At 43.7% G+C, this 25,925-nt stretch overlaps 1 protein-coding gene across 1 annotated transcript in view; it reads left to right on the top strand.

Annotated features, from left to right (window-relative positions):
- The window catches only part of LOC149445086 (zinc-alpha-2-glycoprotein-like), a 63,456-nt gene that overhangs the window by 24,610 nt on the left and 12,921 nt on the right, over positions 1-25,925 (top strand). The window contains exons 3-7 of the mRNA XM_089654225.1: positions 626-751; positions 7,568-7,828; positions 10,934-11,209; positions 13,018-13,290; positions 22,762-22,843. Of these exons, the coding sequence (XP_089510351.1) occupies positions 626-751; positions 7,568-7,828; positions 10,934-11,209; positions 13,018-13,290; positions 22,762-22,843 (1,018 nt within the window). The remainder of the gene's footprint in view (positions 1-625; positions 752-7,567; positions 7,829-10,933; positions 11,210-13,017; positions 13,291-22,761; positions 22,844-25,925) is intronic.

The following is a 25,925-nucleotide window of genomic DNA, read 5'->3' as shown; positions in this document are numbered from 1 at the left end:
GGTCCGGCAGAAAAACAGACAACCATACCCAATCAGACCCTCTATTCTCCTCTATGGAGCACCAGATGGAAACGGACTTGTGTCCGATCTGATCCAGCAAGGAAAAACAGAATGGGATCCCTTCCCCTCCGTCTGGCCACATAGGATCAGAGGGCAGTTGGGTGTAAATGAACAGCCATTCTGTTTACATCCAGCTGCCCATAGAGCAGAGTGGGCTGTGTCTGTGTCCGCTCTGCATAAGCGGATCAGGAATGGACCTGTCATCTGGCCCTCTGCTCAGCTCTGCCCGCTCAGGACCTGTCCACTGATCTGCTGAGCAAAACCAGATTTGGCCCATGTCAAAGGGGCCTTAAATTGCTAGTAGCTAGGATTTTATTTGACCTATTCATATGTATTGTTTATCAACTGAAGGATTATTGCCTAAATTGAGGTGTATCTCAATCCAAGTTCTTTTGCTTGGCTATGCGTTGGTTAGAGAGTGTACCATTCATCATCATCAGCCAGCAAAGAGGCCAGGAACACCTCTGCCTGGCAGCCACATTCAAACGTTTCTTGCATGCGTATTTGAATAGGACTATCATCTGAAATAATTTTTAATGTTTTTTTTTTATTATAAATCTTGCAGGCTTATTCGGAAGAAAACAAAAGGTATTGTATACCTGGAGCCTGATCAAATGGATGACAGGAGTCTGTAGCAGTTTAAGCCTTGTGTTCCTGTATCTCTCACTTATTCTACCTTTGAGCCTTTGTGGTGAGTACATCAGACGTTCACTTGACATATGAATGGCACGAAACAAACAAATGCTGGACATGGCATATGCAGGGCCGGTGCTGCCACTAGGCAAACTAGGCAGCCGCCTAGGGCGCAGCTGCAGCCAGGGCCACCGAAAGGGCAGTATGGCTGTCCTATGAGTTCACCTGATGAGGCAAGGAGCAGAATGGGACTCTTTTTCAATTTCAGGCACAGACGGCTAAAGTCGCACTGTCGCTTGCAATGCCAATCAGTGGCAGCTGCCGCCGTGGCTGCTCACAGCCTTTCACTGGCAGAGTGATTATCCCATCCTCTGCTGAGGAGGGCAGAAGGTGAGGCTGTGGACCGGTGGAGGGAGGTGATTCAACATAGAGGTGGCCGAGTGCACAGGAAGCAATGGGAGCCTAGTGCACAGGCAAGCTCACAATTTCTGATTTCTGAGGCACAGACAGAGATACAATACGCTGTATACAGACAGACATACAGCACCTTCTGTACTGTGTGATCACCAACATGATAATGATGACGATCACATAAGCACAGTGAGATGCCTCCTGTTAGTTCTTATTTACACTTGTGTTTGAGGGACATTAAACATATGAAGCTGAGCCACACTTTTACCATCCCCCCAACCACTCCCCATTATGCTGCAAAGGCACAGCCACGATAGTATGGCAATAGCGGCGGGGTGTTGTGTGAAACCCCCCATTGCCATACTACAGTGGCAGTGGCTTTGCAGCATAATGGGGACTGGTTTGGGGACAGTAAAAGTGTGGCTCAGGACACATTTTTAATGTCCCTCAAACACAAGTGTAAATAAGAACTAACAGGAAGCATCTCATTGAGTGCGTGTAAATCTGATAGGCTGACTGTCAGGTGGAAATGATCCAATAGCTGTGCAGCCTCCAGATTGCTTCCATACCCCCGATGTGCCATGCTACAGGCTCTGCGCTCCCATTAGCAGATCTGGGACCTGCATGGTGGGTGCCACCGGTATAAGGGAGGGAGATCAGCGAACACTTGTTCACTGATCTCCCCTTCCTGTTAATGACCCGGAAGCAACTTGTAAAACATCACTTCTGAATCCTGGTCTCACTGTCTCCAGACATTACAGGATGATGTTAGCTGGAGGTGAAGCCGTCTCCTGCAAACATCAGTCAATTCATGGAGAAGAGGTATCCAGCCAATGAGGTGCTGTGCAAGTCATACTGCGTCCGACATCACCTCCAACCAGCTCCCCAGTCAGTCTTCACATGGAGCTAACGATGGCAAGAAGTGTGGATTTTTATTTTGAAGGGTTTTTTTTTGGGGGGGGGGGTCATGACAGTAGCTGGTCTTGCCTAGGGTGCAGAATAGTCTAGCACCAGCCCTGGGCATATTTTTTTTCATGTTTTACATTCCCATTCCTCTTCCATGTCTCCTGCCTGCATGCCTGAGCTAAGGGTAGATGGATTCCAGGAGGTGAATGCTGCATGAATCATCTGCCCTTACTTAAGATGGCTGTGGCCATAAATGCCAGGTGGGTTTTTTTTCCAAGGGATTTCCCAGCAAAATAAAGCATGGAGACATGGATGGATGGGGGAGTTTGCCTTGAATATTAAAAATGGATTAGCTTGCATTTTTGCTTTGTGGTGCTCAGATGCAGTGAAGTTCCACTATTTGTCCTGTTTACCATCATCATTGAAAGCAAAAGTGAAAGAAAATCCCAAATTGTAGGTTGCCTCCAAAATAGAAATAGAAGGGAAGTCTTCCAATGGGGACACTAGTTCTGTTGACAATCAGGGATTTCTTCTCACTTACTGTTTTGGCTATGGGACAGGAAATGTAGAGAAATCTCCCCAAGGGGGAGGTATAACTCTCCGAAAAAAGTTTTGCCTTTAGTTCTACTGTAATCTCTGGACATGGTGCCCAAAAGTGGGAAATGGAGAACAATGGACTAGCCACCATTATTGTCTGTAATGTCCTTGCAGCTGATCATTTCCACACCTTGCTTGTGTATGGAGACAGCCATCCTGATACAAGCAGAGCTTTGCTTTCCCATGTCACCTGATAACAGGTGATCTGACGGCTCACAGGGTTCAAAGAGTGTCATTAAAGGAGGAGGAATCATAGATATTCAGACTACATGAAGCAGCAGCAGGCAGATCCTTGCTTGGCTCAAGGTACAGAAAATGTGCTGCTAATTTGTAGGAGGAATTCGAGACAAGAGGTACATTTTGTTTGCAGAAACACTTCTAGATGTTCCCTATAAAATAGAAAATCCTCCCTTTTTTGAGTTCAGGTCAATTGCCCTAACTGAGGGCTTATGTTTACTGAGTTCAATAGACCTTAGATGCCTGGGGAGAGCTTAGCAAAAATTATAAAAATCCTGTGCATTTGAAGATCAAGGAGTGAGCAGAAGTTATGTTATTTTAAGTCTTTTTTCAGGATTATTACTAAAAAATATTTTTTTTATTGTTTTCTATTTTATTATGTACAATTTACTGATCACGCCAATTTACAGCGAGCTGTAGATATAACAGACTATTGGATGTGTAGAAGGATTTGTAAAGGTGCTTAACACTACGTAAGATATTAATAACACAGAAAATTTCTTAAAAATGTGAACCAAATGTATTGTGTTGCACAATTAAAATATAATCTCTGTAAAATTTCAACCTTACATATAGTATACTTGACAACAATTTATTACAGCAGTAAATTAGTTTTTATGTAGTCCCAACACGTTTTGCCCAATGGGGCTTCTTCAGGGGAAATGACTGCTGGTTGTCCAGAGCTATATGCAAAAAATATACATAGAATAGAAAAACTACAACATGAACAAACATAATCATTATTCAATATTCTCATGTTCAATATATCTGTAGCTAATAGCCCATCATGCTTACCCAAAATATATATTTCTTTAAAAACAAAAATGTAAAAGAGGATTTTTCAGATAATGGCATCAGTTAAGGTCCATAAGTGATCACGGGGCATAACAGGACCGAGATGTAAAGAATTAAAATAATTACAAGTCTGTAGAATAAAAAACATACAATGGACTGAAACATCTCTGACTATATAGTTCCAATACTAACTTACATAACTCCTGAAAAAAGGACCACAAGAGGATGCCCATATGGTGAAGAAACTCTAGTCACAGCTTCAATGAATTGGCCAATACATAAGTCAACAAATTACAATATGAATGGTTACATGGTGAGAAAGCCCAACCATAAGTTAAAAATTCTTATTGGTATTAATAAATACACATCTATATGTGTAAATGGACATAGTTGGGGAGCTATGTAAAAATGAGGAGAACTCAACTTGGCTTTTATCCATAAGGTATAATTAATTCTTAAAAACACCCACAAGCCGACTCAAAAAACTCCTCTTAACATGCTATAAAGTTCTCACCAAAGAAGCTGGAAACAAGAAAGACCTCATGGCTCTGGTAAGATGGCCGCAGGCCTCATATACCCCCCGCCCCTCCATTGCCTGACCGTAAAAGTGCAGACGGAACCGGCCAGAATTGCGCATGCGGCGAGTGGGACTGAAGCCTAGCTGGATCCAACAGGCTCTTGGTGCAAGGAACATTACCTGCATTTAGGACAGCATTACCCTCACTTGATTACCAAGTTTCCTCCTTTTGTCTGCTGGCTTTATCAATAATTCAGATTTTTTTTTTTAAAGAAGTGAGCGCTTTATGTTTGGACGCTCCCACTACCTCCAGGTGATGAGGACACGATGTGCCCCATTGTACGCCAACCTGTACCTGGGGGGGGGGGGGGTGGGAGCGTAATCTTTTTGCTCTAGATTATATTAATTCTTATCTTAATTTGATCATCACTTGGCATCTTTATATCGATGACATACTGATTGTATGGCCGGACACCCGCAAGGAACTGCCCACATTCCTAGACATTCTTTACAGAAAGGAGTATAACCTCATTGTATAGACCAATTTATGGAAGCTGAGACTAGTGTTTCTTCACTATTTGGGCACCCTCTTGTGGTCCTTTTTTTCAAAAGTTATGTAAGTAAGTATTGGAACTATAGTCAGAGATGTTTTAGTCCACTGCGTGTTTTTTATTCTACAGACTTGTAATCATTCCAGTTCTTTACAGCTCGGTCCTATTATGCCCACTGTGATCACTTATGGACCTTAACTGATGTCATTATCTGAAAACTCTTCTTTTTTTAAAAGAAAATATATGGGTAAGCATGATGGGCTATTAGCTGCAGATATAATGAACATAATATTAAATAATATGATTGTTTGTACATTGTAGTTTTTCTTGTATATATTTTTTGTATATACCTCTGAACAACCAGCGGTCATTTGAAGAAGGCCCATTGGGCGAAGCATGTTGGGACTACATAAAAACGAATGTACTGCTGTAAAAAATTGTTGTCAACCATACTATATGTAAGGTTGAAATTTTATAGAGATTATATTTTAATTGTGTAACTCAAAACATCAAATTTTAAAGAAATTTTCTGTGTTAATAATATCTTACGTACAGTTAAGCACCTTTACAGTCCTGAATCCTTCTACACATCCATTTTTATTAATTAGATGTAGGTGAAGACCTTGATTTATCGACAACCTATGGTACTATTCTATATAACAGAATATTGTATACTCGCCTTTCTGTAATCTTCCCTTCCTGGTGCATCTTCATGACAGCATTCAATGGGTTGTGGCTTTGTCCCCACAACTTGATAGGACTGGTTAACTATAAATCAAAGGCAGACCCGGCCAACTCTCAACATTTGGATGGGATTCTGTATGCTGTCATGAAGATGCACCAGGAAAAGAAAATTACAGAGAGGTGAGTATACAATTTTCCTGGCGCATCATGGCAGCATACAATGGGAATTATCTCGCCAGAGAGGAGGGTCCAAGAAAAAATTTGTAATGTTTGGTATGCACCTGCACAACAAACTTTTGAAATTCTACTGTCATGAGCTGAGCCAGCAAAAATGCCTTAAATCCGTTTAAAATGGCACCCCCGGCCATCAGTGATGATATCAGCACCCAAACATGCTCAGATCGCAATCTCGGCTCCCAGAACCATTTTGGAAAAGGGCAAGCAAGGACAAACTTCCCACCATGGCCACATCATTTTCATGGGGTACACTACTTCAGCCGTCTTGGAAATGGCAAAAGCCCACAACACAACAAGTGCAAGAAAAAAAACACTGACAACAGAGAAAAAAAGGGAAACAAATGGAAAATGCTGCCACTTACTCCAAAGCTTGTTTAAAGCTTTCTTTGACAGACCTCCACCACCAGAATGGAGCTCTAACCATGTAATTCATCCAGAGGCTGTATGGAAAGGACTTCCACCCAGGAGAAGCTGAACCTGGCTGGGGGGACAAGCAGTAAGGGATACCTCTTGATTCCGGTCCTGATCAGGTGAGGACTGAAAGGAGAATGCTGCGAGCCGGACCTGTCTTTGATTTATAGTTAACCAGTCCTATCAGGTTATTGGGACGGAGCCACAACCCATTGTATGATGCACCAGGAAAATCAATTTTACAAGGGGTTCCCTGAGACATGAAAATAATTTCAACCGTTGCTTTGCTGATCTGGAAGAATCAACAAATAGGTATATAATGTAGGTCAGACCTGAAAATTGGTTTCAATGATGTCTAGTCTGGTAGACTCACACTACACTACAATGTTGATCCAGTGGATATAGTACCACCGCTGAACAGTATGGTCCACCATTGAGGGAGATATCATCCCGACATCGCCATTTGGGATTCCACTTAAAGGGCTCCTGCAGTGAGTGTCCTGAAAGCCTTTTGGCCCCTTGGGGTCTGGGCGCGGAGGTGAGGAGGCAATTTAGCCGGTGTGGGATTCAACAATCATTTACAAATCCACGTTGTGTTTTTTTTTTTTTTTTATGCCGTTTTGTTGGATGTTTTTGCACATGGACTTTATGTCTCATTTATGATTTTTTTAGTCACATGATATTTATTTCTTCATTGTGTTATTGTATTTTACGGTGCACAGTAATACATTCATTTGGTTTCACTGTGCGTTTATATCACCATTTTCTGTATTATACTAGTTGCACTCTATACTGTATATGTTTGCCACATTTATTTATGGTATTTATATGGTCACTTATTAGTCGTGTTATGTCACATGGCCTTTTGATGCACATTGTGTTATGACCCTTTAGTCGCATGGTCACATTTTTTGGCCTCACTGTGCGTTGTTATTGTCATTCTTCTGTGATAAGTGGTTTGTCCACTTTTAATAGTAAGCACTTCATTTTGTATTTTCCACAATTTGCTCCACTCTATCAACAGTTGTATTCACATTGTTTCATTTATGTTATGACGGACTCATATGTACCACTATAACTGTGATTTAGTTAATATTTTATTTTTTCCTGATCATTTCCGTTCGTTTTGCCCACGGTCACAGTTTATTGTCTGTTACACCTTTTGGTCCTCATTTTGGACTTTTATTATTTCACCTTTCCCTTCACTCCCATATTCCTCCCATTTACATATTATGTTATGGTGTATTATCTATTGTCTTCTCCTCTCATTATTTGTTTTGGAATGTCTGTGGCATTATTGTGATTAGCGCAACATCAACTTTCTGTTTGTTACTTGTATATTCTACCGTCTTTTATACCTTTGGTCCTGATGAAGCACATCTACTTGCAAAACTCACTTTCCTATAAATCGAATGCTATTGAATGTTAAAGTGTTTATTTGTAGTTCAGTTTTACAACATACATCTCTCAGTACAGTGAGTGATGGGGAAGACATAGAACACTGACAATATTCTTGTACATCCTTCAGATAGTCATACGCTGAGTTACCGCCATACTGGTGTGTACTACCCAGAGGAAGGCCATTATCACTTTGAGACAGTGGGATATGTGAACGATCAGGAGATTGATAAGTATAGCAGTGAAAGTCATGAGGATATTCCAATGGTTTCTTGGATGGAGAACGAGGACGATGATTACTGGAAAAGGCAGACCTCTTTGCGCAAAGGATGGGAAAAAGTGTTCAGAGACAACTTACTGATCCTGGTCAGTCGGTTCAACTACACAAGAAGTAAGTAACACAACCTAAAATTTATCAAGGGAAAAAGAAATTATAACAGCTGTAGGGATAAAGTGTGTGAATATTCACTTCATTTAACAATTAAAGAAGAACCCCGGGATAGGCAATATAATCGACACATTAGTACACCCCCCTACACAAAACACTAAACAGGTATTAGGCTCCATGCACACGGGGCGTTTTAATGACGCTGGAAATGTTAGTTATGTAAAGTCACGTTAAAAACGTGAGGTTTTTTTTGTGGTTTTTAGCATTTTTGAATTAGAGTTTTGCCATGTTTTTTTTATCAAAAAAAAAAAATTTGGGTCAAAAAATTGTCCAAAAACGCCGGTTTCTCACGATTTACCCCAACTTACCATGTTTTTCAGCATTTTTCAGCATTAGAGCGTTTTTACAGCTAAATAAATTCAATAGAAACCCACTTGTCCTGGGTTTTTTCCAGCCAAAAACCATTGATTACAGTCTATGTGTGCATGGAAACATAGGATAACATGCTGGGTGGTTTACTGGCTGTAGAAAAAAACATCAAAAGCCAAAAAGAGCCGCTGTAAAAACATCCCATGTGCATAAGGACTTACATTTTGTGAATTTAATAAAGAAAGAAAGAGGCGCCTTGTAAGTGCAGCATAAAAAGATATTTAATAAGCCACAAATGATAAAACTCACAATGTGGAAGTGATAAAACAGTCCATCAGTATAGCCGGGATCCTTGTCCTGCAGGGGTCCGTCTGGTGGGGTGCTAACCGCTGTGGGTGGTAGCGGGGATCCCAGGCTGCTGTGGATGGTCAGGAGTCCCAGGCACTGTCATCCAACCGGAACTGGACGTACCTGTAAGCAGTGTGAACCACAAACCGGGCGGACGAGACGTCACACAGGAAGAAGTTTGGCAGATCTGGGATCTGTCTGTGTGGATCCATCATCCTTCACTCACTGCAACTGTCACCCTGCCACTGCCAGCCACAGATTCAGCCCGTCCGTGTCACTGATTTTGTCTTTCATAGTGGTGCCGGTGGCATCTTATGGCACTTATTTTTGCAAATTAAAAGAAATGTAGTAGTTTCATGTTTTGTTCATTTGACCACATGCAACACTGCACTGAAATGAAATGTATGTCCTTTTTTTCCCACGAATTGAGCTTTCTTTTGGTGGTATTTGATCACCTCTGCGGTTTTTATTTTTTTGCACTATAAAAAAAAAAGCCTGACAATTTTGAGAAAAAAACATTATTTTTTACGTTTTGCTGTTAAACATGTCCAGTAAAGAAATTTAAAAAATCTAATTTCATCATAAATTTAGGCCAAAATATTATCTGCTCCGTGTCTTTCCTAAAATAAATCCCAATACGTGCAAAGTAATTGGTTTCAGTGAAAGTTATAGTTTTTATAAATGGCGGTATAGATACTGGGATTTTTACTTATTTATTTATTTTACTAGTAATGGTGGCGATCAGCGGCTTATAGCAGGAATGCGGCGGGCATTCTGACACAGGGGGGAACTGACTTGGTGTCACTGACATCCCCAGTGACACCAATATGGTGATCAGTGCTAACAAAAAGCACTGACACTGTACTAATGGCACTGGGCAGGAAGAGGTTAACATCTGGGGCGATCAAAGGGTTAACTGTGTGCTGTTTTATTGTGGGCTGTGTTAGTGCTTTCAACTGTAAGCATAGTGCTTTCAACTGTAAGCACACTGCTTTATACAACTGTGCTATGCAGAGCCATACAAAGCAGTATTCTGCAGCCAACAGGGGAGAGAACTGTATTGTTTACATACAATTCTTTCCCTCCATCGGTAATGCTCGACGATCACTGGGTGCCAACAAGTAATCACTGGCCGAGACCCGGTGAATGACAGCCGAGGCCGTGAATAGAGGCGTGGGTTGGGCGCGTGCACCACCTACCCAGAAATGCAAAATCATGTATATATACACATGATTTTGCACACCCCTCCTGCCCTGTAGCAGTATATATGCTATAGGGCTGCGGGAAAGCAGTTAATATTTTCTACTGTTTTAAGAAAAATTTGTTTTTTTTTGGGGGTGGGGGCGGCACAAGTAGCTGGTATTGCCTAGGGCGCAAACTAGTCTAGCTCCGGCTCTGCACACAAGATTAACTCAACAGGATTAACACACTGGGGATGATTTACTAAAGACAAATAGGCTGTTCACTTTGTTAAGGAACTTGCAATTTGCACAATAATTATCCTCAGAGCTAAGTGAATGAAGAAAAACTCTACAAAAAACAGGTGTGTATAACTTGCGAGCCAAAACAAACAATGAACCCCTATGGATCGCTAACAATTAACACATACTCCAAATGTGCAATTAAAACACATATCTACAAATGTTGCGCTCCCATTTTTCAAATTAAATAAAAATATATCAAATTTGTGATTATAATTCAATCTATATGATCAAACCTATAACAAATAAAGTGATTTTTATCAAGGTCACTTTATTTATTTGATATATTTTTATTTAATTTGAGCGCAACATTTGTAGATCTATGAAGAAAAACTCTGCTGACCTCCATCATCCAATCACGTGCAAGCAGAAATGCTGTTTTCACCTGATTGGGTATTCTTTACAAAGTAAAATGTCACCTCATTTGCTAAGCTCTGGGGACAGTCCACTTGCAAAGTAAAACTTCCCTTTCAAAATGAAGCAGCTTTCTATGGGGGCACCCGCTGATTCGTATGTGCATTCAAACAAGGAGCCCCAGCTTGGCTTCGCCCCCTCTCTGGCTGTGACTGACAGCAGTGGCAGCCAATGGCTCTTGCTTGCTGTCTCAGCCAATGTGGAGGCAGAAACCCAGGACAGCCGAGGCTGTCGTGCACATCGCTGGATCTCGATGGGGATCAGGTAAGTATTGAGGGGGCTGGGGGAGCTCCTGCGCACAGAAGGTTTTTTACCATCATTCATAGAATGAACGTAAAAAACCTTGATCCTTTACAACTTTAAGTGACATTTGAAACAAAAGAACAGTTTTATTGTAACAAACAACAAAATGGTGTATGTGGTAATCCTATAGAAACTGGTACATTCCTATCCTGCTGCTATAATCCACGTACCTCGTGTTTTGCACTCTCTACAGGGTCCCATACTCTTCAGCTCTTTTATGGCTGCACCCTGCAAGATGATGAAGGCACAAATGGATACTATCAGTATGGCTTTGATGGGAAAGACTTCTTGATACTTGATCAAGACACCTTGCTCTGGATTCCGTCCATGCAGAAAGCAGAGATCAGCGCTCAGAGGTGGAACAGTGACAGTGATATTGGTGAGGGTGTGAAATCCTACCTTACTGAACACTGCACCAGAGCGCTCAAGAAGTACCTTGACTATGGACGAGAAGATCTGGAGAAAAGAGGTAGGATTAAAATCTCCAATCTAAAATTCTCCTATAGAAACACACTATACACGTGCACCAATGGAGTCACCCTGGGCATTAATCACTTGCCCTCCAAAGAATTTACCTTCCCTTCCCAACCAGGCCATTTTTTCTGATACGGCGCTGCGTTACTTTAACTGACAATTGCGCTTTCATGCAACGCTGCACCCAAATGAAATTTGTCTTTTTTCCCACAAATGGAGCTTTCTTTTGGTGGTATTTGATCATTTCTGCGGTTTTAATTTTTTTGCGATATAAACAAAAAAAGACCATCAATTTTCAGAAAAAAACAATATTTTTGGCTTTTTGCTATAAAACATCTCCAGTAAAAAAAGTTTAAAAAAATCTAATTTTGTCATCAATTTAGGCCAACGGTATTGTGCTACGTCTTTGCTAAAACAAAATCCCAATATGTGTAAATTAATTGGTTTACGTGAAAGTTACAACATCTACAAATGGTGGTATATATACTGGAATTTTGTTTTCTTCTATACTAGTAATGGCAGCGATCAGCGACTTATAGCGGGACTGCGGCGGGCATTCTGACACTGGGGGGGAACTGACTAACTGCCACTGACATCCCTAGTGACACCAATATAGTGATCAGTGCTAATAAAAAGCACTGACACTGTACTACTGGCATTGGGCATGAAGGGGTTAACATCTGGGGCGATAAAAGGGTTAAATGTGTGCTGTGTGTTGCTTTACTGTGTGCTGTGTTTTACAGAGTAAGCATGCTGCTTTGTATTGCTCTGCATAGCAGAGCAATACAAAGCAACGTGCTGGAGCTGACAGGAGAGAGATCTGTACTGTTTGCATTCAGACCTCTCCCACGTCAGTGATACTCGGCGATCACTGGATGCCAGAGGATCACTGGCCGTGACCCGTTGATCGACAGCTGAAGCCGCCAATGGCAGTGTGGGTAGGGCGTCCCCTACCTGGAAATGCAAAATCATGTACATATACGTGATTTTGAGCAGCCGTGCTGCCCTGTAGCTGTATTTCTGCTATACGGCAGCAGGCAAGCGGTTTTAAAGTGAATGTACATGTCAAGATAGCTGGGTGTTCAGAATCCCATTAGGATACACTCCTGCACTGTGCTGAAGTACCATCTAATGGGTTTTCAAGAACCCAGACCTCTTGCCTATAGCAGTGAGGCATGGAGATGTCAACTGCACCTCCCGGAGGCAGCAGAAAAATTATTTCTAGACATGTTTTAGTGCTGTGCCTAGTGCAAAACATGTCAGAACAGAAGTGGTTCCTGTTGGCTATTTTAATAAAGAGAGAATATTATTTTGCATCTCTGTGTGCGGCATTCCTGTTGCTGGTACAATTGGTCAACAATCATAACTGACCAGGGTGGTGTGAAGTGGGTGTCAAAAAATAGGGAACGTGGAAACAGCTTCTAGTGAAATAATCCAAGGTGCCCCTTGCCCTACTGGCTAGTGTTTCAGTTATAGAGATACCAATTTAAAGCAAAATTAAAGCCTCAGTATTTATAACTAATGTAGTTGGGCTGTGTATACAATAATAATATGCAATTCTTTCCGTATTTTTCATATTGAGTTCTGCAGCAAAGGTTATGTACTGGCGGCACACTGGAGGGTCAGACTCCGGCTCTCACACACAGACAACAGCCCTTTTCTAAAGAAACCAGTGCTCTATGCTCCCACCACAGCCTAACGTTTTGTTATATGGTCTCTTCCAAAGAGACACAAGTATACTTATTGAGTTAAATATATTACATTATACATTCAGATTAGTTCTTGCTTTATTTTGCTTTTAAGTTGTTCCAGAGGTGAAGGTCTCAAGTCAGAAATTGGATGGCATAACAAAGCTTCATTGCCTGGTGTACGGGTTTCACCCCCGAGATGTGGAAGTGACGTGGATGAGGAATGGGGAGGACCATGTTCCTTCAGATGAAATGACTCCAATTCTCCCCCATCCTGATGGCACCTATCAGATCAGAGTCAGTGTGGAAGTGCCAACCAAGGAGGGAGACACTTACTCCTGTCATGTGGACCACAGTAGCCTGGAGGATGTTCTCACTGTGAAATGGGGTGAGTGTTTTAGACAATACTTGTCTTTTGCATACTATACTTTAAACAAAAGTAAAAATTTGTGTAATTATTGCGGTACAAAAAATGAGCAAAACCAGTTCTTGCACTTGTGTACCACCTGTTTGCACCTAAGATACCTTAAGAGTATTACGAGGTCCATAGATGGTTTTGAATCTTGGCTGGTTCAGCAGGGAGTGGCTGAGATTTGAACCATCTATGGGCAGGCTGATTATACCCAAGTTGATCCAGCGATTGTTGGATTGTCAGCATGCGATTATTGCCAGCAGCTGTAGCCACTCGCAATAATCACTGTATTCTCCTGGCAAGGATGGATCCCCACATCATCTCCCCCCCCCCCCCCCATGTGATTTAGAGATATCATTTTTTCTATGCAAACAAAGCTTTCTTTTGTTGGTATTGATGGTGTTCTAAGCACAAGTGTGGCAGTAGGAGGGGGACACCGGTGGGGGTGAAGGACAGAACATTTGGCATAGGTATTTTGATGGAGGTTTTTTTGTTTTTGGTTGTACATCCACTCCCAAAGTCCTGTACTGGTTAAAATGGAAACAAGGAATCCAACTTTTACCACCAACCCTTCTCACAGGCCTTCACTTTTGCTCTAGTTTTAATTTACAGACTTTATAAATCAGCATATCCTTAAAGCCTAAGTTTAGTCAAAAATGAGAAAAAAAATTAACAGAAGGGACACTTCTTAGGCTTCATTTACACAAGCCTACCTTGACCGCCGGCCGTGGGAAAACGCAAATGCAGCAAAAACACAGTACCGTGTTTTCCCGCAGTCGGCAGTGAAAACATTCCTATTCTTCTGCGTTCAGGAGAGGGAGGTTTAACCTCACCTAAACGCAGCAGCTCCTAAACTCTGCTAAAAGCCTATCTGTACATGGACACATAGGCTTTTAGCAGAGTTTAGGAGCTTTGGCAAAAAAATGCTAAAAGCTTCTAAGCTTGGGTTTAGGAGCTGCTTGTGTACATGAAGCCTTAGGCTCCATGTACACGAGCCTACCCTGACCACTGGCAGTGGGAAAACGCAAATCACGGCGAAACAGCAGCAATCACAGTACCACGTTTTTGCCGCAATTTTGCGTTTTCCTGTTGTCGGCAGTCAAAACTTTCCTATCCTGAACATGATTCTTCTGCATTCAGAAGAGGGAGGTTTAACCTCACCTAACCACAGCAGCTCCTAAACTCTGCTATAAGCCCATGTGTACATGGACAGATGGGCTTTTATGGAGTTGAGTTTAGGAGCTTTGGCAAAAAAATGCCAAAAGCTCCTAAACTCGAGTTTAGAAGCTGCTTGTGTACATGAAGCCTTACAATCATTGAATATGCCCCTTGTACTGCTGGATGGAGCTTTAGTTGATATCTTCCATCCTCCAATGCTCTCCTACCTCCGCCGCTGTAATCTTCCAGAGCTGCGGGGGTTAATAGAGCCGAGGGACCTATCATATGCAGTCATTAAGAATGCCAACCATGCCCGCTCTTTCTGCCCAGATCTACTATTCCTAGAAGCTGTACTATCACTTCCATCAATGAAAAGCGATCGAGACATTTCATTCATCTGCCCATCCTCCATTCATAGATCATGTTTTATTCATAGGAGATAGTACAGCTTCTATGAATGGAGGAAGCGGGTGGAAAAAAGGCAGGCATAGTCAACAGGTCCCTCAGCTCTATTAACCCCTGCCACACTGGATGATTACAGCGGCGGAAGTAGGGGGGCATTTGAGGAAGGAAGATTTCCACTAAAGCCCCTGCCAGCAGTACAAGGCACACATCACAATAATTATAAGCTATGCCCCTTGTGTTCATTTTTTTCATTTTTTTATTAAATGTAAAGTGGTTGTAAAAGCTCAAGGTTTTTTACCTTCATTCTATGCATGATGGTAAAAACCCTTCTGTGTGCAGCAGCTCCCCCAGCCCCCTCAATACTTACCTGAGCCCCATCAAGATCCAGCGATGTGCAGGACAGCCTCGGCTGTCCCGGGTCTCTGCCTCCTCATTGGCTGAGACAGCAAGCAGGAGCCATTGGTTCATGCTGCTGTCAATCACAACCAGTCAATCAATAAGGAGAGGGGGGGGGGGGACAAGCCGCGGCTCTGTGTGTGAATGGACACTCGGAGCAGTAGGTGCCCCCATAGCAAGCTGCTTCCTGTGGGGGCACACGACAGGAGGGAGGGGCCAGGAGAGCCTGTGGGGGGACCCGAGAAGAGGAGGATCCAGACTGCTCTGTGCAAAACCACTGCACACAGTTGGTAACTATGACATGTTTGCTATTTTACAAAAAAAAAAGTCAGTCAATGAGGAGAGGGGGGGGACAAGCCACGGCTCCGTGTGAATGGACACACGGAGCAGCAGGTGCCCCCATAGCAAGCTGCTTCCTGTGGGGGCACCCGACAGGAGGGAGGGGCCAGGAGAGCCTGTGGGGGACCCAAGAAGAGGAGGATCCGGACTACACACAGTTGGTAAGTATGACATGTTTGTTACTTTACAAAAAAAAAAAACCTTTAGAATCGCTTTAAGTTTTAAAATTAGAATTAGAGCCTCTGTCAGGTTTTTATTTCCCTTCTTGCAAGAATGTCAGAAAGCACATTGAATGTTCTCTACTATTCTCCCTATCCCCATGTAATGGAGGTTACATGGAAGTAATACATGGACCTGCAACTGCCAGTTGTTGAGGAGTGTTCCTGTTAGCATTACAAAGTAATTTTCATACACCTATTCCTTAAATCACCCTTCCCATCACCCCCACAGTCTTAGGGCTCATGTACACGGGGTGTTTGGAAGACTCTTCTGAACGATGGAAACTGACTGCTGGAAAACGTAGGTTAAAAAATGGCAGTTTAGCCGCATTTGCATTCCACGTTTATGCGCATTTTGCATTTAGAAGTGTTTTTTAAAAGATAACCTAAATAGACCTTCCCAAATGCCCAGAATGCACTGAAAAACAGTAAAAAAATTAACTATTTCAGACATTTTGAGAGGAATAGAGAGAGCAGAAGCAGAGAGAGCAGTATGTGTTGAGATGACCTGTCTTTTCTGGTTGTAATCACTATGGATCCCATCATGAGCAGAATGCGGCACGTTCTACCATTTTTTCCTTCACGCAAAACCTGGAACTGACTGCGCTGGTGTACCGGGTCCATTTGAATACATGGAAAATGCTTTGCATGCATTTCTGATGATGAAAAAATGCTCTGGACAGCATTTGGTTATGGAACAGTTAAAACCGCTTCTAAACGTGGTTAACCGCATTTACACTCGTTTACAAGTGTTTGGCATTTGAAACGCCGGTAAAATCTACTTCTGAACACAAGTTTGGTGCATTCAAAAAAACGACTGTAAACTCAACTGCCTGTAAATGACATAGTGTACATGGACACATAGGAACACATTAGGGAGGGTTCAGGGGCTGCTGAAAAAAATGCTGAACAGCTGCTGAATGTGAGTTTATCAGCTGCAGTGTACATGGAGCCTTAAACTCGCTTGTCCAAGATCCCGGCAGATCATGTATGCTATGTGACACACGGAGAGTTACACAACTTTGCTTGGCCGGTCCTGAAGTCTTCTGGGAATGCACTGTCCAAGTCCTATTCATTCCCATGGAGAGGTCATCTATCTTTTGTCCCAATTAGGCTCATGTACACTGCAGCTGATAAACGCACGTTTAGGAGATGTTGAGTGTTTTTTCAGCAGCCCCTGAACTCTCCCTAATGTTCAGGAGAATGTCCATGTACACATCATCATTTACAGTCCTTTACAGGCAGTTGAGTTTACAGTCATTTTTTTGAACGCAGAAAACTTGCGTTCAGCAGTCAATTTTATCAGTGTTTCAATTGCAAAACGCTTGTAAACGCTGCAAATCGTGTTTATAAGCGTTTGCATCAGAATTTTTTTTTTAACTTTTCCAGTTCCCGATGCTGTCCAGAGCCTTTTTTCATCATGAATGTAAAGCGTTTTCAAGGTACTTGGATGGACAAAACACTGAACAGGAGATGTTCAGCGTTTTTTCCAACAGCCCCTGAACTCCCCCTAATGTTCTCCTATGTGTCCATGTACACATCTTCATTTACAGTCGTTTACAGGCAGTTGAGTTTACATTTTTTTGAACGCAGAAGACTAGAGTTCAGCAGTTGATTTTATCAGGGTTTCAAACGCAAAACGCTTGTAAACGTGCCAAATCGCGTTTATAAGCGTTTGTGTTTGAAAATTTTTTTTAACTCTTCCGGTTCCCAATGCTGTCCAGAGCCTTTTTTCATCATGAAAAATGCATGCAAAGTGTTTTCAAGGTGATCAGATGGACAAAACACTGAACACAGGATGTTCCCACCAAGCTTGTCACACATTGTAATGACCAATTCAAACCTCAGACCTCTCCCACCCTTGGAAACAAAAGATATGTAATGACCATTCACACCTCAAATTCCTCCTGAAGACCCCCTGCCAGGTGACTTTAATGACTCCACCAGACACCTTTCCCACCCTTGGAAACAAAAGAAATGTTAAAATCCTCATGAAGACCCCCTGCCAGATGACCTTAATGACTTCACCAGACACCTTTCCCACCCTTGGAAACAAAAGAAATGTTAATGAGTAACTCACACCTAAGCTAATCTCAACACATACTCTGCTTCTACTCTCTGTATTTCTCTGAAACAGTCTGAAATAGTTAATTATTTGCCACTTTTCAGTGAATTCTGGACATTTGGGAGGTTCTCCTGTGCTTATCTTTAAAAAACGCTTCTAAATGCAAATGCACATAAACGCACATAAATGCGTTATGCAAATGCGGCTAAACAGACGTTTATAACCTACATTTTCCAGCAGTCAGTTTCCATCGTTCAGAAGTGTCCTGTGTACATGGGGCTTAACTTTGCGCATGCACAAAAGACTTCAGGACCAGCCAGGAGAAGTTGATGCAGCGGCTGGGCATCTTCACGTGGGCCACAAGTCCTGGGTCTGGCAGAAGCATAGACAGGTTAGTGTAAGTCCTTGGAACGGTGGTAAGCAGGAGCAACTTTCAGGCTAAGTTTAGTCCTACAGCAAAACTGTTGCGTCTCTGAAAAGTGATACATGTTCAGATCACTTTTCAGAGGCATTTGACAGGTAGCAAGGAGGTGATATCTCACTTCCCCAATGTCTGAGTTAACCTTGTAACTGCTGCACCACCACGCCGCACTTGCAGAGCAGTTACACTCCGGTCTCATTCACTGGAATGGGTTGTGTTTAGCATCACTACTGGCAGCTGAATGCGACAGGTGGGATCATTTTTGCTGGAATGTGAACATCCCTATTTGATGCACTTGCCTACCAGGCACTTATACCCGGCCAATTTCTTTACCAGGCCAGTTTTCAGCTTTCAGCGCTGTCGCACTTTGATTGACAATTGCGCAAATTATACCCATATGAAATTTTTATCATTTTATTCTCACAAATAGAGCTTTCTTTTGGTGGTATTTAATCGCCGCTGGGCGCTTTACTTTTTGCGCTAGAAACAAAAAAATTGCAAAAAATTTGAAAAAAAAAAGTTTCTTTGTTTCTATTATACAAAATTTCAAACAGGTAATTTTTCTCCTTCACTGAGGTGCGTTGATGAGGCAGCACTGATGGGCACTAATAGGCGGCACTGATAGGCAGCACTGATGGGCACTGATAGGCGGCACTGATAGACAGCACTAATGAGGTGGCACGGATAGGCGGCTATGATAGGCGGCACTAATGAGGTGTCACGGATAGGCAGCATTGATAGGCGACACTGATGATGGGTACTGATAGACAGCTTTGATAGGAGGCACTGACTGGCATCACTGCTGAGCACTGCTGGGCACTGATTGGCACAACCGCTGGGCACAGACTGGTGCCACTGACTGGCAGCACTGCTGGGCTGCACTGATGGGCACTGGTGGGCACAGGTGGGTGGCACTGCTGGGCACAGGTGGGTGGCACTTCTGGGCACACTTGTGTGACACTGCTGGGTGGCACAGGTGGGTGAACTGCTGGGCACAGGTGGATGCACTGCTGGGCACAGGTGGGCGGAGTTAGTGGGCGCACTGCTGGGCACAGGTGGGCGGAGTTAGTGGGAGCACTGCTGGGCACAGGTGGGCGGAACTTGTGGGTGGCACTGCTAGGCACCGATCATCAGGGCACTGATCATCAGTGCCCTGATGATCGGTGCCGATCTCCGCTCTAACAACTGCCGGTTCTCGGCAGTACTTTCCTCACGATCTGACAGCGTGAGGAAAGTGCAGCCGAGAACCGGCAATTGCATTTCCTGGAGATCAGCGTGTCATTGGACACGGCTGATCACGTGGTAAAAGGCCGCTGTAATTGGCCTTTTACCACATCACGTGATCAGCTGTGTCCGTAGGACACAGCGATCACAGAGATCGCCGGGTGTGCGCCCCCGGAGGTGCGCAGGAGAACGCGTTCTGGGAGGACGTCATATGACGCCCACCCAGAACTGGCCGGCCGCAGTGCAGCTGTCATTCGGCTATCTGCGGTCGGCAAGTAGTTAAGGGGGCAGTAAAAATGCAGCTTAACCTTGTGTGTTTTCCACCTCCGTAACCAGAATCCTAAATGAGCCTTAAGGATAAGTGTAGGAAAGATGTGTGACCTTGTTAACCAGGTTGAAGAGGGGAGCCAAGCTTGTGTAATATACTGGGCTTTTTTTCTCAGAGAATAGGTGCAGGAACCCCCTCCTCCTTCTGAGTCACCTCTTGTCTCTTCCACCCCACCCTTACCCCTTCTGAGCACCATCCCTTGGTTCCATCCCCCTCCCCATATCGAGAATTTTTAGAGAATACAGAGCCAAATATCATTTGTGGTGCTAAGTAATCCCCTGCAGCCAGCAGCAACAGTAGAACCCCAGCAGCAACAATAGATCCATATGCAGCCATGGACCCTTGCAACAAAATACCAGCCCAGCAACAACAACATATTTCCCAGAAGCCAGCCTCAATAGACTCTCTAGCAGCCAGCAACAATAGGCCCCTCCCTCAAAACTTCCCCCCCCCAGCAACCATAGATCCCCACCAGCAACAATAAACCTCCCCAGCAACAATAGACTGCCAAGTAAAAGTAGATCCCCTCCAGTGACAATAGATCCCCCAACAGCCAGCATCAAAAAACCTTCCAACACACCCCAGCGCCCCTTGTTATTACATGCATTCAGTGCTGGAGGTGCCGGAACTGCGTTCCCCTGCGTTCATGCTGAAAAAAAGCCCTGATTTTATAGAATAAATGCTTTTATCCTGGCTTGGAGGACCCACACCTTGAAAATCTGGTGAGGCAGAATTTTGCAGAGCCCAACATTTTATGGAGGGTAATAGATGGCTTAATATGGAGTCAATGGCATTACATTCTGGATTATCTACTCTTAGCTTCTGGACCAAGGTTCAGTTGTTTCATTACTTGTCCTCATTAACATCCACGTATATGCGCACTCTTACACCTTTTGAGCAGCTTTGCAACTTTTCAGAGCCTCTTAAACATGCCATCCCACTAAGCCTGGGTTCATGCGGCATGTCGCATGTGATTCATGCAGGAACCGCAACGCATTCCTGTGAAAATCGCATGCGAATTCTGTGCAGTGCGATTTGAGCCATACATTTTGGCACCTTTTTTAAACCACTATATAAAGCTAAATGAAGACGGGATCTTCAGATCTTGTGAAACTTAGAACAATTAGACAGAATTCTTCGCTCTTTGCGTAAGACCTCAATATGTTCGATATACCAGGAATTAGGCTTTAAAATCCTCACTAGATACACTAGCTCTCTTGAGTAAAATATTCCCAGTGAGTTCCAATCTTTGCTGGAGACGTGGGAAGGGGACCAACTACATTTTTGTGGTCATGCGACTTTTCTGGACGGTGGTCCTGTGTGTTACTGAAAAAGTGACAATCCAGCCGCTCCAACTAGATCCTGTTCTTTTTGGTAATGCGACTTTTCTGGAGGGAGGTCCTGTGTATTACATAAAAAGTGACAAACCAGTTGCTCCAACTAGATCCTGCTCTTTTTGGTCATGCGACTTTTCTAGATGGTGGTCCTTTGTGTTACATAAAAAGTGACAAACCAGTTGCTCCAACTAGATCCTGCTCTTTTTGGTCATGCGACTTTTCTAGATGGTGGTCCTGTGTGTTACATAAAAAGTGACAAACTAGCCGCTCCAACTAGATCCTGTTCTTTTTGGTAATGCGACTTTTCTGGAGGGAGGTTTTGTGTATTACATAAAAAGTGACAAACCAGTTGCTCCAACTAGATCCTGCTCTTTTTGGTCATGTGACTTTTCTGGACGGTGGTCCTGTGTATTACACAAAAACTGACAAACCAGTTGCTCCAACTGGATCCTGCTCTTTTTGGTCATGCGACTTTTCTAGATGGTGGTCCTGTGTGTTACATAAAAAGTGACAAACTAGCCGCTCCAACTAGATCCTGTTCTTTTTGGTAATGCGACTTTTCTGGAGGGAGGTCCTGTGTATTACATAAAAAGTGACAAACTAGCCGCTCCAACTAGATCCTGTTCTTTTTGGTCATGCGACTTTTCTAGATGGTGGTCCTGTGTATTACAGAAAAATTGACAAACCAGTCTCTCCAACTAGATCCTGCTCTTTTTGGTCATGCGACTTTTCTAGATGGTGGTCCTGTGTGTTACATAAAAAGTGACAAACCAGTCGCTCCAACTAGATCCTGTTCTTTTTTTGCTACACTATCATACTGATTCAACTACATCTTATAAAAGATTGATACTCCCCTCCCCTATATTACATGCCTGCTGGAAACAATGTCAAGCCCCTCTCTGGAACAATGGTAGGCGAAAATAAATAAAATGTATCAGGCGGAGAATTTGATAGCTACTGAAAAGGGTACTTATGAGAACTGCACACTGAAAGGGGCTGGTTGGTACCAAGTACATCTGAATATCAGTCTGTTATGGACACCATGTGAAATCAGGGAAGATAGGAGGGATCCTGTGCCTGCGTGGGTTTCCTCCTGATACTCCGGTTTCCTCCCACACTCCAAAGACATGCTGGTAGTGAATTGGCTCCTGTCTAAATTGGTCCTAGTATGTGTATGTATAAATGTGAGTTAGAGACCTTAGATTGTACACCCCTTGAGGGTCAGGGACTGATGTGAATGTACAATATATATGTAAAGCGCTGCATAAATTGACGGCGCTATATAAGTACCTGAAATAAATAGGAGGGGAGGAATTTTTTTTTCTTTTTTTTCATTCCATATGTACAGTATCTGTGAGTTAGGTGACTAGAGATGGGTCTTGAACTATCTTTACCTAGCAGAAAAAAATGTTTTGGTAGTCGGTATCTGTTGGTTTCCTATGAAATTGTTTTGTTTTTTGTTTGTTTTTCATATATTATGAAAATTAATAATTCATATTAGTAATAATTTTTTATGATGACTTACATTTATGCTTGCTTTTGTATGTATTCTACAGAACCTGCATCTGCAAGTATGTTTCTGATTGTTGCAACTGTCACTTCTCTTGTGTTTTTGGTCTCAATAACCACAATCATGACGTGAGTATATAGATTATAAATGTAATTTTACTTCGAACATTTTTAGTACTTTAAAGGTCAGTCATGGTTTCAAAAAGTTGGAGTTCAGTGGAAATTTGCTGCTAAATTGCAATTCACTGTTTTGAAAATGTGTAATTTTCTATGGAACGCTTCAAGGATACGTTCACCTTTAGGAACATGTTACATGTTCCACCCCTTTTTAGGGTAAAATATGTAACATGTTCCCAATGCTGCAGCCACTGCCCCCCCCCCCCCAACCCCCCATGGCAGAGGTATAGAGAGAAGTTCCCCATACTAGCTGTCACTTTTTAAAAACAGCTCCGCCCGCACAGCAGCTTCATTCATTCACAGTCCTTTGTGAACTACAAGTCCCAACAAACTTAGCAGCTGTCAGCTTGTAGGTCTCAATCAACTACCATGGCACTGTGGTAGTTTATTGAATCTTCCTGTCAGTATATCTGCTTTCTCATACAGATATACTGACAGATCTGTAGGAGACTTGCATGACACCAGGGATCTGCAGATCACCGGTGCAATGCTTTACATGCTCCTGCAACCAAAAATAAGAAATGCACAATTTTTTACCTGCCAAAAAAACTGCATTTATTATTTTTGGTCAAAAGGTGAACTTAGCCTTTACGGGAGAATTAACCTGCTGAGCTAGGAGGTTTAGTCTAGGTTCACACCTATGCCATTTCTGCTGCATTTTAAAGAAACTCACTACAGTCCATTTAACATGATTTCCTATGGGAAAGGTTCACATCTCCGCATTTTTGCCCGGTGCATTTTTTTTGGAAAGGGTCAGAGACTTTTTTAAACGCAAAATGTTGCATTTTTGGTTCTATAGACTTCAATGGAGGCGCTGCAGAAAAGTACCGTATTTTTCGCCGTATAAGACGCACCTGACCATAAGACGCACCTAGGTTTTAGAGGCAGAAAACAGGAAAAAAAAAATTCTGAACTAATGGACTGCAGACACAGTACAGGAGATGACCAGAGACTGCGGACAGCACAGGGATGACCAGAGACTGCGGACAGCACAGGGATGACCAGAGACTGCGGACACAGTACAGGGGATGACCAGAGACTGCGGACAGCACAGGGATGACCAGAGACTGCGGACAGCACAGGGATGACCAGAGACTGCGGACAGCACAGGGATGACCAGAGACTGCGGACAGTACAGATGACTGCTGACCTTTGGGGAGGTGGGGAGCGGGTACCTGAATTTGACAGGTACCCGCTCTTACTTCCGCAGAGTTTTTGTTTGATCTTACCTGTTCCTCGATCCAGCCGCGCGCCGTCTTCCCGGCTTCTGTAATGGCATGACAGCCGGGTGCCCAGTGCGCATGAGCGAGAAGCACTTATGCTTTGTGATTGGTCCGGCGGCTTCTGGGATCTGTCATGTGTCCCAGGTAGCGCCTTACCATTCACAAAAAGCACCGCTTCTTGCGCATACGCACTTGGCACCCGGCTGTCATGCCCAGTGCCCACACTACAGAAGCCGGGAAGACAGCACGCCGCTGGATAGAGGAACAGGTAAGGTCCCGCTGCAGAGCTGAGCGGCCGGCCCGGTATTCTGACGCGAAATACCGGCCGCTCCATATTCGCTCCATAAGACGCACTGACATTTCCCCCCCAGTTTTGGGGAAGAAAAAGTGCGTCTTATACGGCGAAAAATACGGTATGTAGTGCGGTTTTGATACTTTTTTTACTCGTTTTTGACGCGTTTTATTCTGGCCAGCAACAAGTTGAAAAACTGGGAAAAAACACAAAACACATAAAAAATGCGTCACAAACGCATGTGCAAAAATGCAGAACGTACTGCAGGAATGGATGAAATGCAAACTGCATAGGTGTGAACCTAGCCTTACAGATCCCTATAGCTGTGGTTGTCCTCTAGCCAGGCACAGACTGCTATTGCATTGGGTTTCACTCACACATGCCAGGCCATGCTTCTTGTCAGGGACCCCACTGCGGTAGCCTCTAGCACTCCACAGACTGGATTCCCCCAAGGCGCGGAATCTAAGCTCCGACCTGCTTGTTCACCAGGGCCCCTGATGGTGGGGATGGACTTGGAGCAGGCCGAGACCAGGTCGCGGCCCCTGGGTTCACCCAGCTGTGGTAGAAGCACCGTTGGAGGTGTATAGCAGGTGAGAGTCTGATGTGAGGAGGTAACAGGAGCAGCGTCAGGCAGGCCGGGTCGGTAACAGTGGTGGCGGCGTAGTACAAAATCAGCAGGCAGAGGGATAAACAGGTCACAAGCCGGGATCGTTAGCAGGAGGTCAGAGCGTACAGGGTTAAGCAGGAGAATGGTCAGACAAAGCCAGGGATCAGAGCAGGAGACGGACAGCAAATCAGGGTCAGGCAGGTTCGGCAACCAACAATCTACTCACAGGAACTCAGGAACACAGATAAGACCATACGGCACTTGAGCATTGCAAGAGCCGGGTTTAAATAGTCCACCCGACTCCTGACAGGCACTCCTGGGTCCTAGTGCTTGCCTAGCCCGTCATTTGTGACAGGCACGCCTGGGTCCTAGTGCCTGCCTGCCTGTACGTTTTGTCAGGATTCTACGCATGTGCAGATTCGATCGCTGCGGCGATCTTCCCATTCCCTGACATTGCCCCCCCCTTACGGGCAGCCTCCGGATGCCCACCCGATTCCTCCTTTGAGGCTGGTTACGTAGGAATTCCCGCATCAATCTGGGGGCATGGACGTTCTGGGCAGGTTCCCACGAGTTTTCCTCCGGCCCATAGCCTTTCCACTTAATTAAATATTGTACCTGACCACCCCTCCTCCTACAATCCAAAATTGCTTCCACCTCAAATTCCTCCTCCCCATTGATGTCTATGGCTTCTGGAGGTCTAGACCTGCGGTCTAAAAAGGGGTCTGCAACCACAGGCTTCAACAACGATACATGGAAGACTGGGTGTATCTTGAGGGATTCAGGGAGAGTCAATTTAAACGCTACTTCGTTAACCTTACGTTCTACCTGGAAGGGCCCCACAAACTTGGGTGCCAATTTTCTGGACGGGCAAGTCAGTTTCAGGTTGACCGTTGATAACCAAACCCGATCTCC

Source organism: Staurois parvus, unplaced genomic scaffold (assembly GCF_062004578.1).
Source record: "Staurois parvus isolate SC_StPar_1 unplaced genomic scaffold, SC_StPar_1.0 ptg000746l, whole genome shotgun sequence".
Taxonomy (NCBI): Eukaryota; Metazoa; Chordata; class Amphibia; order Anura; family Ranidae; genus Staurois; species Staurois parvus.
Note: the sequence above shows the minus strand (reverse complement) of the source record. Positions and strands in the feature narration are given on the sequence as shown.